The sequence below is a fragment of the Myotis yumanensis genome, unplaced genomic scaffold, assembly GCF_028538775.1.
Source record: "Myotis yumanensis isolate MYYU_CA2020_CCGP unplaced genomic scaffold, mMyoYum1.0.hap1 SCAF_11, whole genome shotgun sequence".
NCBI classification, from domain to species: Eukaryota; Metazoa; Chordata; class Mammalia; order Chiroptera; family Vespertilionidae; genus Myotis; species Myotis yumanensis.
Genome location: NW_027223762.1, coordinates 71,457,165 through 71,471,636, shown reverse-complemented (window position 1 = coordinate 71,471,636; position 14,472 = coordinate 71,457,165). Strand labels below are relative to the sequence as shown.

At 51.4% G+C, this 14,472-nt stretch overlaps 1 protein-coding gene across 3 annotated transcripts in view; it reads left to right on the top strand.

The window, feature by feature from the left end:
* The window catches only part of VWA3B (von Willebrand factor A domain containing 3B), a 144,620-nt gene that overhangs the window by 26,156 nt on the left and 103,992 nt on the right, over window positions 1-14,472 (top strand). For all 3 annotated transcript variants that reach the window (XR_011473203.1, XM_070429900.1, XM_070429898.1), the window contains exons 6-7: window positions 5,074-5,243; window positions 9,332-9,450. Coding sequence is in view for 2 of the 3 variants with exons in the window: in XM_070429900.1 (XP_070286001.1) it covers window positions 5,074-5,243; window positions 9,332-9,450 (289 nt within the window). In the remaining variant the exon portion in view is untranslated. The remainder of the gene's footprint in view (window positions 1-5,073; window positions 5,244-9,331; window positions 9,451-14,472) is intronic.

Here is a 14,472-nt window from a genome sequence, read left to right as displayed (position 1 = left end):
ACTGAAGTGTCCTGGGGGGAAGTCCTGGCTCATGGGCAGGGCAGCCGGGGGTGCTGGAGGGATTCCGCAGTCTAGAGGGGCCGGCATCACCCTCAGGGCCCAGGTGTGCTGTCCGGCTCAGGGCTCTGCCCTGCGGCACACCGCGGTCAGAACCCTGCACACGTCTCTCGGAGGTTGGTAGTTGCTCAGTCTTTATGAGGAGGAGGAGGTGCAGGGCCCCAGAAGGCCTGCTGGCCCAGGACGTGTTAGGAAGGAAAGACTGGTGATCTCAGCTGCCTGAGAAGCTAACCAGGGGCCCTGCCTCTGCTTTCACAGCGGCCACCTCCCCAGGGGCTCCTGTTCTCTGTGTTCTCTCAGCCTCTCTCCCATCCACTGACAGGCACAAATGTGTTTACCCTTTTACTGGACGGCTAAGTGGGTTAATGGGAGATGGACCCACCTGATTCCATAGGAGCCCCCCACTGGGCAGTAGAGAAGGAGGGGCCACCTCAGGCGTTCCATTTACTTCCTTCAGAGATGCAGACAGGCATCAGCTCTCACCTCTGTGTGCTTAGCAGTGGCAGTGCCTGCCAAGGGCTCGCTAAGTCTTTGATAAACATTGAAGGAATAAGGAGGAAATAATGTTGATATTCTTCTTTTTAAATGTTTTTTATTGACTTTTAGAGAGAAAAGAAGGGAGAGGGAGAGGAAAACATTGATGGGAGAGAGAAACATGGATCGGTTGCCTCCCACAGGCACCCCTGCTGGGGATCAAGCCCACAACCTGGGCAGTGCCCTGAGCGGGAATCAAACCGGCAACCTTTCAGTGCATGGGATGGCGCTCCACCAACTGAGTCACATGCCAGGGCAGTGCTGGTATTCCTGGGCTTGGGGCTAGATGTGATCTAAGAGAGTCCCCTCCCCAACCTAGGGTGCATATTTGAGTTTTTTGAAGTGAAGGGAGGTGGTCTGCATGGGACCAGGCAGGCGAATTGCTGAGCCTCTGTGACTGATAGGGACGGCGGATTACACAGGGACCCTGAAGCCCGGGAGTCCCCCAAGTTGGTGGTGGTCAGGGTGTTAGGGCAGATCTGAGACGTGAGCTGATTAATACCACGGGGGTAGTTCCTGCCAGTAGGAGAATCAGAAAACCAAAATTGCTGCTCCAGGAAAGGGCTGCCACAGGACAGGGAGGATCTGGAAGTTCCACTCAAGGTCCGGGTTGGTCAAAACTGTTGCAGTGGCCAAAGTTGTATGACGAACGAGAAAGTGTTGCCAGACCTCGCCATGCTCATGGGGTCGACTGTCACTGTTGCTTCCTTGCGGAGAGAGATTTTCAGACCCAGAGGCCTCGGGGCTCTGACCGGCGAGAGCCTCGCGGAGTCAGGAGGCAGCCTCTTGGGGCTGGTCCTTCTTCCCCCCAGGCCTGTGGCTGGGAGGCTGCGGAGGACTCCTTGGCCAGCAGATGCAGTTGCCGCGGGAAGCTGCTGGACATTGGCCCAGGCAGAACAAGACATTTTTAGTGAAACAGAAAAGCTCCACCCTATTCTATGCAGTATAAAGTGGCAGGAGTTTGTGATGCAGGAAATAGCTGAATGTAACCCACACAATTTCCAGGTCTTGTGTTATCAGATTCAATGAGATTGGCATGAAGGGAAGTGCAGGTCAGTGAGGAAGCTGGCCTGGTCCTGGCTGCCCCCGCCCCAGCCGGGCCTGCCCCGGGGAGCTTGGAGGTGCTGGGTTGGGGGAGGGTTCCCTGGGAGATAAACCCCTGAACCAGACAACCTCCTGGACTCAACTTTGGTCAGTGACGTTGACAGCTGGTGGTCGGAGCCTCAGATGGTGTGGGAGCTGAGGAAGTGAGAAGGGTGCCTGGCCTCTGGCCGCTTGGTGTCCATGACCTCCCTTTTACGATGCTGGGAGCTCACCTTCACCTCCAATAGGTGACCAGCCTTGCCATGAAGAGGCGACAGAGTGAAGTGGTTGAAAGCAAGGACAGCAGCTCATGGGGTCAGGCAGCCTGGGTTTACTAGCTGCAAGACCAGGGCAATTAACCTGTCCAGGCCTCAGTTTCTTCATCTGTAAACTGGGCGTGAAGATAATTCATATCCCACAGGACTGCTGTGTAAAATAATTCATGTTAGCTTATTGTCCCAAATAGCAGATGACCCCAGAGCCATTTCACTTTAAAGGGCATTTGGCCCGTTTGGGGAGGGGCTAGTGGTAGGCAGCGTATTATCTCCCTCTGTTCTTCTCAGTGTCTTATGAGGCAGAAAGGCAGGGTGCAGGGGGAGGGGTGGGACAGGCGGCTTTGTGGGAAGCATGTAGCTCGGATACCTGAGAGCTGGCAGAAACAGGCAGTTAAGAAGCTGAGGACCGAACTTAATGAGTAACCCTATCACCTTCGAGAGGGAAGGAATCCCGACTCGCTGCTGGCTACAGCAGTTTTTAATTTGATGAAATCTCGAGGGGAAACATTCTGCACAGGGATTCCAGACTCCTGGGTTACTGCCAGGGCAAAGCAGCCGGGTCTGCACGCCCACCGCAGGGGCGCTGCGGGGTGTCAGCCGGCAGACCACCTGTTGGGGTCCAACCACAACAGGTCCAGGGGTTCCCCATAGGTGTGGACGGAGTCAGCGAAGAAGGAATGACACGGAGACAGCCTTCAGCTGATCAGCAGCCTAGCCAGGATCTCTAGGCAGGATCTCCAGCCAAGTTCTGGTCAGGATTTCCAGAGAAGTTCTGGTTGGGATCTCCAGCCAAGTTCTGGTTAGGATCTCCAGCCAGGTTCTGTGTCCATGTTCTCTTGCTAGGTTCTCCAGCCAGGTTCTAGCCAGGATCTCCAGTCAGGTTCTGTCGCCAGGTTCTAGTCAGGTTTTCTTGCTAGGTTCTGTCTCTAGGTTCTCTCTCTAGGTTCTTCAGCCAGGTTCTCTCGCTAGGTTCTGTTTCTAGGTTCTGTCCTGTTGTCTTGTTACATCTGTATTTATACAAGTTGATTCCAATCCTATCAATCTCTATTCCAAAGGTTAGGGCGTTTCTTATCTCCATTTCGGGAGTAAAGATTATGTAGCTTAAGTGTGATTGTTCATAGTTAAAGTGATTAACTACCCGCCTGGCACTTAGTTAAGGGGTTTTATTCCCTCCCTAACTTCAAGGGAAAATTCCTACCTCGGGAAACAACCTTTCTCAGAGAGGTGACCTTGGTTAAAACACATAGCGCCAAGAAGGTGAGCAAACATATTAAGAACAGTATGCCATATACGCCAAGTCCCTTGAAACATATGCTGTGCAGATGTTTCTTCCCTGCAGCGACTGTGTCAAGCAGCAAGGATGGACTGGCTCCCAGCAACCACCTAGAGATGTTTACCCTCCCTGACCTCCCCACCGAGCTAGCAAACCCAGAAGCTGTCCCCGTGTCTGATCCCCGTCTCAGGCCACGTGTGAATTTAGTTCCTCTGAGGGGATGCACCATCCGTGCAACACTTGGCACCAACACAGCTGAAACACGCATCGCTAGGAGTAGCTCAGCTGCGTCTGCCCTGCATCCCACACAAGGTCACGGATGACAGCAGGAGGAAGTGGGCCTCGTGCGCTTGCTGGAAGAACAATCTTAGGAATGAGGAGGAATCCGGACAACACTGCTCCTCCGGTGTTCTTCCTGCCACTGGGTGACTGGCTGAGAGCATGTGCCGCTTCCCTCCGTCTTTACTCCCCTTCGATCCTTTTTAAAGTCGGAGCTGGAGTTCAAAGGCCTGAGAGGAAGTGGGGGTGGGAGGTAGGGCAGGCACAGGGGGCTCTTTGGTGTTGGCGAAGGGTTGTTGCTGCAATAGGCTGGTCTCCGCTCCCAATGTGCTCTCCTAGCTCCCGGCCTGCGTCCTCCGTTGCCCTGCCCCCTCCTGGCTCCGGGGCACAGAGTCTGCCCTGGCCACTGCCCACAGGGTGTCCTACCAGCTGGGGAGCTGATCATAAGCCCATCTCTCTGCCAGGTGGGTGTAGGGCCCAGGCTGGAGGTCTGGGGGAGATCATTGATGGTTTACCTTCTGCTCCAGGCCTGTGATTAGAGCAGAGAGGCTCGCAAGTCCTAAAGGGATAGGCATCTCCTTATCCCTTAAAGATGGGGGTTCCCCCTGGCATCTGGAGACAGTCCATCCAGGTGTTGGTAGGCAGTGTAGATGCTGTGCAGTGCGGGCTCTCTTATATACATAAGTGTAGGTCATCTTGTTTACTACACTCTCGCTCTTATCTTCATTAGAATTACTTGCCCCAAGTTACAGAGCTCCTGGGTGTGTGTGTGTGTGTGAGGGGGTGTGTGTGCTGTGGAAGGCAAATCCTGGAAAGGAGCAAGGGCGTTGTGGTCGCTGTAGGACCATTGTCACGGGGCCCTTGGGTGGGACTGGCATCACTCTAAATGAAGCAGGGAGCTTTTGGGGATTGCCTCCTATCGTGTGTGTGTGTGTGTCCTGACACAGGGGCTGTTCATTCTCTCACTGTTGTCATGGCAACAAGAGGCAAGGCCCTGTGGATGGACCTGGGTCCTCGCCTGCTGTGTGAAGTCCGGACAGCCTCACCCCACTCCGGGCATGCGCTTCCCTGTGAGATGAGACCCGAGGATGAACCAGCCGGGAATGTGCCTTCCTGCCACAGCCTGCCTCAGATCAAGGATGGAGGAGCTGGATTGCAGGATTCTGGCTCCGCCATGGAAATGGCTGATAAGCTTCCTGCCGCAGTGGCTGTGTGTCTTCCTGTTGAAAACAGCTGCTCCTGCCCTTGCCCCTGCACTGTGTGCTGCACTCATGGGCACAGAGAAAGCTCCTCTCCAGGCTGCCAACCATTTCCTCCCATGCGGTACCAGAGGCTGCGGCCACTCCCACAGATCTCGGCACCAGGCCTTGGATCCCTCACTTCCTGACCTTGGTCCCCAAATGTCCTCACAAAACGTTGAGCAGTGCTGCTGCCTTTCTGTGCTCCCTTCTCGCGCCCCCCCCCACCCCCCCGCCTTTAAAATAATGCCGTTTTGTAGGAAGTGTACTGCCAGTGAGCCCTGCACAAGGCAGGGCGGGCAGGAGGTGAGTTGCTGGGACTACTTTCTTGCAGATTGAATCCGTGTACTACTTTGTGGTGGGGGACATTCCTGAGGAGTCCAAGCAGCTGCTCCTGCAGAGGGTGTTGGAGATGCCATGTCCTGTCTGCACCGTGTCCTTCAACGCCAGGGGAGAAGGCACTGTGGCTTTCCTAAAGGACCTGAGCGCCAAGGCCCACGGCAGGTAGGCAGAAATGGGCCCTGGACGGACTGCAGGGACGGGGCCTGGCCGGTCTGTGCTGTGCTCTTCCCGTCTCCCCAGCCATCTCAGTCTCCACACACCTTTTCTTCTCCACCCTGTACTAGTCTTGCCTTTTTTTTTTTTTTTTTAAATCCTCACTCAAGGATAGTTTTCCATTGATTTTTAGAGAGAGCGGAGGAGAGAGGGAAAGACAGAGAGATATATCGATGTGAGAGAAACACACTGATTGGTTGCCTCCTGCACGAGCCCCGACCAAGGCCCGGGCCAGGACACTGCAACCGAGGTACGTGCCCTTGACTGGAATCTCAGACCGATGCTCTATCCACTGAGCCAAACCAGCTAGGGCAGTCTTGTCTTGTGTTTCCTGTAATTTGGTTGCTTGGACATTGTGGGACCTTGCTGACCTTGCAGAGACTGCCCCTCCCTGGGCTGGCTGATCCTAGAGCGAGTGAGTGACCCCTGAGCGAGCTGCCCAATGCAGACCCCTGTTTCCTGCTCACCCCAGAGCAGGTACCAGAAAACTCCGCTGCCTCAGAACGCGCTGAAATTATGCAAACATAGCCAGTCCCAGGCCTGCTTGCTCTGCCTTGCCCGTGCCTTCCTGCAGAATCTCTACAGACTCCGGCCCATGCTTCTTCTGCCGCCTCTGCCTCCTGACCGGCCCTGGCGCCTTCCTGTGTGGCCCTGGGTGGGGGGTGCCCCTCCTCTTGGGCGCTGTGTTAGTTCTGCCTGCCATAGCCACGTAGCACAGGCTGGGGCTTAAACAATAGACATTTGTCTCACTGTGCTGGACGCTGAAGTCCAAGATCAAGGTGCCTGCTGATTCAGTTTCTGGTGAGAGCTCTCTTTCTGGCTTGCAGACAGCTGCCTTCTTGCTGTGTCCTGTATGGTAGGGAGTGACAGGGGCAGGGAGAGAGAGAGAAGGGGGTGGGGAATCCACAGCATGTGAGCTCCCTGGTGTGTCTTTTTAAAAGGATGCTAATCCTATCAGGTCAGGACTCCACCCTGAGGACCTCCTTTTACCTTCATCAGAGGTTAAACCAGTGGTTCTCAACCTTCTGGCCCTTTAAATACAGTTCCTCATGTTGTGACCCAATCATAACATTATGTTCGTTGCTACTTCATAACTGTAATATTGCTACTGTTATGAATCGTCATGTAAATATCTGATATGCAGGATGGTCTTAGGCGACCCCTGTGAAAGGGTCGTTCGACCGCCAAAGGGGCCGCAACCCACAGGTTGAGAACGTCTGGGTTAAACTTTATAGGCTTCGGTATGAATGGAAGGGTGGACACAATGCACTCATAGCGGGAACTGTGAGTAATGGATTGCCTTTTCAGTGGCAGTTGAAGTGATCTGTTGGCCTCATCATATCTGAATAATAATAAAATCTGCATTTTATTTTATTTTTTAAAAATACATCCTATTGATTTTTTACAGAGAGGGAGGGAGAGGGACAGAGAGTCAGAAACATCGATGAGAGAGAGAGAGAAACATTGATCAGCTGCCTCCTGCACACCCCCCACTGGGGATGTGCCCGCAACCAAGGTACATGCCCTCAACCGGAATCGAACCCGGGACCCTTCAGTCCGCAGGCCGACGCTCCATCCACTGAGCCAAACAGGCTACGGCAATGAAATCTGCATTTTAAAACAAACCCCACAGGCCTATCTGTGTGTGGGTTGAAGGCCCTGGGGGAGAGAGGCCAGCTGCTTGTGTGAGTACCAGGAGAGGCCTGGGCCTGTCTGAGACGAGTGCAGTGCCGCTCGGGGGTCTCTTCTCAAGTTGAGTTGCTCCTCGTGTTTGTGTGGGGAGCTTGTTCATCGTCGGAGGCCGGGGCTTTACCTGCAGGCTGACTCCACACAATGCAGGGGAGCCTGGTCACATGCAGTTAGCCCTGCGTTTTGCTTAAGAACTATCAAGGGAGCTTGATTAAAATGCATATGTCTTGGCCGCAGCCCCAGAGATGCTGTCAGGAGGGAGGGAGAGCCAGGAACCCCTGGGGTTCTGAGGGACACTGCTCTGGCTGCTCTTAAAGCACTTGGGAGAAATTGGCTTCCATCCTGGTGCCGGCCCCCCATATACAGCAAGGGCTCACTGCCCCACTTTGCTGTTGGAGACAGAAAAAGGCAACTGGCGCGGCCACCTTGCTTGTCCTCAGCTCAGGTGGGCATCTCCTCTGGGCAGGTGAGTGGCCAGGGAGTAATTTAACAGGGAGTTCGCTCTGACCTTTAGCACTTCAAAGCTTAACAATTTACCCCTGCATTTCAGCTCCTGTCTTGTATGTAGGCCATGCACTGGGGAGTGCGAGTTTTGAGGAAGAGGGCGAGGTGTAGACACCCCCTCCCTTCCCACCCCGTCCCTGCTCTGGCCCTCGAAAGTGAGCCCAACCCACAGCCAGCAGTGCTCCTGCCCCTCACGGCACCAGGGCCCTGGGTCCCACTTGGTCTCCCTGCACTTTTGGCTCTTGAGCCCCATCTAAAGTACAGTAAGGGTCCAACTGTAAGGGCATGTCCCGAGCGTCTCAGCTGGTGGGGCCTGGACTCTGGGTGCCCCTGTGCCCCAGGGCAGAGCCCCCAGCCCTCTGTGGTGCTGTGCTCTGTGGACTCTTAATGGTGATTTGCTTTCTGCACAGCGAGGCTTATTAGCCAGAGGGAATGTCTGCCTTGCTTGCTTTTCTAATCCGGAGACCACATCAGAGAGTAGAAAGTCTTGGGTACCAAAGGCCTTGGCATTCAGGGGGTGGGCCTGCCAGGACTAGCTTGGCATCTTTTCTCTGCTCCGCCAGGAAGCTGGCCATTTCTGCTCAGGGAGAGGTCCCAGCGGGAGGGAGGCACAGCCAGGTTGAGTCCATCAGCCTCATGAGGAGCCACTGGACAAGGCTGGCTGTTCACTGCCATCAAGCCATCGTCCTGGTGTCACCTGAAACCCTTTAGAAATAGATGGGACTGCCCCGCTGGCGTGGCTCAGTGATTGATCGTCGACCGGTGAGACCAGAGGTCACGGTTTGGTTCCCGGTCAGGGCACATGCCTGGGCTGTGAGCTCAATCCCCAGTCGAGGACATGCAAGATCAGTGATTCTCTCTCATCATTGGTGTTTCTATCTCTCTCTCCCTCTCCCTTCCTTTCTGGAATCAATAAAAATAAAAACAGTAAGAAAGAAGTAGGAGGGACTGAGGCTTCCCGTGGCCTAGGCGAGGCCACATCCACCCACCCGCGCTCACCTGTGCTTCTGGGTTCTCTCTGGGAGGGTGAGCAGCCACGGGCCACCCCGACAGGCTGGAGGACCATTCCTCAGCGATCTCCTCCGCCCACCTGGAGAATTCCCCGTGACTACTGACTTTAGATTCCAGATAAGTGGCTTCGGCCGTGGCTTAGCCCACGACCCGCGCACCACACCGGCGCTCCTTGAGCTTTAAGGAGCACGAGTCCCTGGGGTAGAAGCTTGTTCAAGTGCCGCTTGCACTCAGCGTCGTGGTGGCTACGGGAACATGCGTCCTGGGCAGCTCCCAGGCGCTGCTCTCCTGGGCCATGCTTGGAGGACTCAGTCCCTAAACCGTCCACACCAGAAATCTTCCTATTCGGACTCCGCGTGGGTCCCGGGGAAGTGTATTTGCCGAGCTCAAGCTGACTGCAGCCTGGCGGCCATTGGCAGGTGCCATCGGCAGGTGCCATCGGCAGGTGAGCCAGTGCCCCTTGTCGCCTGAGCTCTGACTACAGGGCTGTGGGCACTGTGGGGCCACGATAGACTTGACTTGTCAAGACTGTGCTGCCATGAACAAAAAATCAACGTAAGTACAGGGTATCGTTTCTCCAGGCTCAAGAAATACCATTTGGCTGAGCAATGACTCTGTAATGAAGAGAAGAGTGATCAGTTAACATCCCAACACATCCACAATTCCCTGTTTCCTCCCACCTCCCTGTGTGCCCCCTGGGGGAACAGGCGAGGTGCAGGGAAGCGCTGATGGTGCCAGGCAGCGGGGAAGAGCAAGTTCAGTCTCGGGCGACGGAATGGACATGCGCGAGCACCACTTTCCCGCCTAATGTTGCAAATCTCTTCACGTTTCAGGTTCCATGCGTTTGCAGAGAGAACAGAGTATGCGGGATTCCCTGCATCCTCCCTAAACGATGGTCACGACAGTGTAGTGACCAGGAATTCAAGGAAACTGAAAGGAAAACCCCCTCCAGGTACCTGGCATAGAAAAGAAACAGTGTGCGTTGTGCCTTAATGATCGCAGGTGGTCTTGTGTCTTAGGAAATAAAGCACCAGGTGGGGACTGACTGGTCTTGGGTTATGTAGGTGGTACCAGGGCAGAGCTCATGGTGCTAATGGTGAGTTTGTCAGTGTAGCAACCGGTCCGAAGTTTATCACCGGGGGAAGCGGCCTACGTGGTAAGTGCTCACAAACTTGGGAACCTTCTGGAGACGTGGCCCCGGGGCATGTCAGCGCAGGGCTTAGTTCTTGGCAGGCAGAGCCCTTCCGCCCAGGGTAGCTGGGTGCCGTGGCGAGGACGCCTACGGTCTCGTTTCTGGGGCCCTTCACGCAGGGACAGTGGAGCTTGTAGATGCCCGTACGGGATTGACCTGCCCCGTGTTGGGGGCCAAGGCCACACAGGAGCCTCTGCATGGGCTGAATGAACCTCCCTTCTCATCCAAGGAGTGTGATCAGAGACTTGAGCAGGCATAGAAAATGAGGTCACAGAATCAGTGAGAAGCAGGGTGGTGATTCGGATGGTGCTAGACGGTTACTCAGAGAGCCAGGAGTTGGAGTTTCTTTGGGACTGTAAGGTGCCAGACGCGGGGCACACACCGCCGGGAGAAGCAGGGAGGAGGTGCTGCCTTTGTGAGGTGACATGGCACAGGGTGGTCAGACGGGTGAGAAAGCCCAGCCACCTCCACCCTCCTGCCAGCAGAAGGTGTCTGTCCTCAGCGTGAGGCAAGCAGGACTCTGGGACAGGGAGAAGCTGCAGTTAAGCTGCTAAACTCTTCTGTAAGTGTGGCAGAGGACGGGAAGGGCACTGGGGCTTCGCGGAGGCAGTGTGTCAGGCGGGGAAGGCGGGGGCAGCCGGGGGTCAGGTGGAGACTAAGGCAGGGGGTGGGGCCACAAAGTGTGTCAGAGGCAGGCTTTGTGAATTCGCATTCTTGGTGCCCCATGTGGAGCAGGAGTGGTCCCTGTGACACTCAGGGTGGGCACTGCTTGAGGCCATAGCCTACACCTCTGTTCTGACAGTGACGTAGACAACTCCAGGAAATCGGAAAAATACCCATTGATAAGCAAGGTTGATGCTAAGCTAAGAAGAATTAATTCAGAATGTATGCCGTCCTATTGGGAATAACTGACAGGATGAAGCCTGCGGGCAGTGGATCAGTCGGAGTGGAGGCTGGATGTCGCCAGCTCCCCAAGGCAGGCCAGTTACTGTCAGTGGGTTTGATTTTGGCCTCTCTACTCCTTGGAAGTCAGTGTCAAAGGGCGACGTATCTGGCTGCATAGCTTTCATTTTCTGCAAGTGTCATCTTCTCAACCCTGCGACGCATACAAATTAAATTACAGATTAAAACATTCCTCTTAGAACAAAAGGCTCAGAGCGTGGCCTGCCACTCGAATGCCATTTCGGCGCTCACATGTTCTCAATGTGGGGAGAGAGCCCCAGATCCTGCATATGGACCTTCTCTCCTCTGTCCATCACCATGTCCCAGAAAAGCCAATGTTCCAAGTCGACCTCTCCCACTCAGAAACGCCCCAAATCCTTGACTCTTTTGTTTGGCGATTTTGTGGTTTCCACCCTCAGTGAACTGCCTCAGAGACAGTTCTTCAGTCTTTTCCTGATCAGTACCCCCCCTCCGTCCCCCACCAGCTGTTTCAGGCATTCATCGGTGCCAGTTTCCTCAGGTTCCCCTCCAGTGTGGGGAGGGAGGGTTCCCTCAGGAGGTAAGTTGCCAACTATTGCATAGAAAAGCAAGACTGTCAAGCGAGGGGCTGGGGATGGGTGCTCAGGGAAATCACCTGCCATTTAAAGAGATTTCATGCTGTAATTGACTTTCAGAGGATAACTTGCCATCACCCCGTGCAGTACACCAGTGCACAAAGAAACTGTAGTTACGATAAATATTTTTAGAAGTTGTAGTAAAAGATGCATAACATAAAATTGACCATCTTAATCATTTTATTTCGGTAAATACATTAACACATTTCGGCCAGATCACGAGAATTCTCGTTTGCTAAGGCTGTGGCCTTAGAAAACTTTTAAAAGATATTAGTTTGTAAGAATATGTAATAAATAACTTCAAAATGCAATGGGTATTTAATTTTAAAGCGTGCCTTTAACATTTACGTAAAACGTTTTTTGTACTCGTTCAATAGAAACTTATCTGGCCACTGGGTAAGGCCAGCAATAAAACCACTGGTCCGCAATTTAACATTGTTGTACAACCAATATTTGGAACTCCTTTCATCTTGCGAAACTGAAACTCTACACCTATTAACAACAAATCCCCATTCTTCCCTGCCCCAGCCCCTGGCACCCACCACTCTCCTTTCTGTTTCTCTGCCTTTGCTGTATTATCATTATCATCTTAGAATGGAACAAACACGTAGACATTGCTGGGCGTATTCCAGGCACGGCTCCAGCCTCTCGTCAAATTTAACTCAGTCTTCGTCACAGCCCTATGGAGTGGGGCTGTCAGTGCCCTCAATCAGGGAGGCGGCACCAAGACAGAAAGTGGTTAAGAAACTTGTCGGAATTCACTGAGCTCTTGGCAGCCCTTCTCTGGATGTTGCTTTTGTCCCCTAGTTTAGCAGAAGGCATTTCTGTTTTCTTTTTCATTCTCATTTCCCCCATGATTTCTAGGAAAAAGGGAAAAAGATATTGACTTACATAGTTGCCTGGAGGTAAAGGCTACATCTTAAATGTTAAAAGTGTGTTAAAGTGAGCTCTCAGATCAAATGTGAAACCTGGTATCTGCATCTACTATGTGGGATGGACCGGATCTTTCACTTTTTCTTATTGTACATTTTCTTGTTGTGCATAATGTTGCCACTCATTGTGTTTATCTCAAAAATGTGTTTATCATTTGAACACAGTCCATCTATGATCAATTTCTCAAATTCTAAAATAACATTTGATAGGTTGGTATAAAATTCTGGTGTTTTAAGAGAGAATATAATTTGTAAACCTTAAAAAATAATGATCATCTGTTTTTTCTCTATTACACCAGTTATTTCCTAGAAACCATGGTATCACTTCTAATTGTTGAATGAGAGTGATGAAATGTACCAGCCCTCTAAATGTTTAACTTTGTCACTTCACAGTATTTTTTCTAAGGTGGCTAAAGCTGGGTGTGTGTTGCTAGGTGCATCACATACATTAACTCGTTTAATCTTCACAACAGCCATGTGAGGTGAATCATTTTATTATCCCAATTTTTCAGAAGAGAACTTGAGTTATTTTCTTTTTCTTTCTTTCTTTTTTTTTAAATTTTAGAACATCTAGGGTGTCTGAGTTTGCAAGGCCAGGCCAGGCCTCCACACAGGCCTCCCCGGAGTGGGTCAGGTTAGCATGTGGGCCGCCCCCCCGCCCCTTTTTTTTTTTTTTAATTTCTTTATTGATTTCAGAGAGGAAGAGAGGAGAGAGAGATAGAAACATCAATGATGAGAGAGAATCATTGATTGGCTGCCTCCTGCACGCCCCCCCTCCCCCAACTGGGGATCAAGCCTGCAACCCAGGCATGTGCCCTTGGCCGGAATCGAACCTGGGACCCTTCAATCCGCAGGCTGATGCTCTATCCACTGAGCCAAGCCGGGCAGGGCTGGAGTTATTTTCTGAGGTTACACAGCTGGTAAGAGGCAGAGCTCGAGGCCTGAGCCCAGGCACATGAAAACTAGGCTGCCTTGTACTCTGCAGACATAGTATAGACAAGATGGGAAATACAGGGAGGGAAGGAAAAGAAATATTGTTGCCACCAAAGATTTTCCTTCCAATCTTCTCATTGCGTATAGTCTTTTAAACAATTAAAGCATAAATGTCATATCATGTATCCACTTGAATATTGCATTTTCTACTTAATATTATAGTATTTTTACATATTCCTAGAAAACTTTTGTGACATTTAAAATACACAATACTTCATGAATGCTGCGGTATAGTATAATTTTATTAATTTCTTGTCGGACATTTGAGTACTTTCTAATTGTTTTGCTACTAGAGATGATAACAATACTTTTTGTGAGTGGTGTATTTCCTCCTGCATTTAGATCTTGGGGGATTGATTTCTAGTAGTGAAAATACTGGATCAATATATTTGTATATTTTGGGGTAATCTCTCACATTGAATTGCTTTCCAAAAAATGTTTCAAGACAAGTTAACTCACATCAAAAGTGTATGGGGGCCCTAACCGGTTTGGCTCAGTGGATGGAGCGTCGGCCTGTGGACTGAGGGGTCCCGGGTTCGATTTTGGTCAGGGGCATGTACCTTGGTTGCGGGCACATCCCCAGTGGGGGGTGTGCAGGAGGCAGCTGATCGATGTTTCTCTCTCATTGATGTTTCTAACTCTCTATCCCTCTCCCTTCCTCTCTGTAAAAAATCAATAAAATATATTTTTTTAAAAAGTGTATGGGGAAGACCCATTTTACTGAACCTGAATTAGCATAAAAATAGTATCTCATTGTTTCCATCTGACTTTCTTTAATGAAGAAATTAATGTCAATTTGTAGTGAAAAACAGTAAACATTTTTGTATTTAACTTCTTTTGTGAATTGTCTCTGTCTTTTGCTCGTCTATCTGCTGGGTCTTGTGTTTCTTATATTGTGTGAACTCTGTGCATTAATGACATTAACTCTTTGGTGCTATTACTTACGGATAATTCATCCTAGTGATTGTTTGCCTTTTGATTTTGGCTGTATTTTATATGCAACCTTAAAATCTGCACTGTAAATTCAACCTGTAAACCTGTAACTTAAGTGACTCCGTCTCTTTTCCATTGATTCTTTATGGCCTGAGTTTAAAACAAAAACAAAAAGCGTTTTAGTGCACCTAGACTTATTTTGAGGTATGCATAATGTACGGATATAAGTGGATGTTTTCTTTAGTAGCTCATAGCTGTATTCACCATCCACTTCCTAACCTCTGTCTCTCTGGCTGCCTTTGTAACATATTACATTCCTATGTGATAGGCTTGCTCCTGGCCGCCTGCTCTGCTTCACTGCCCTTCTA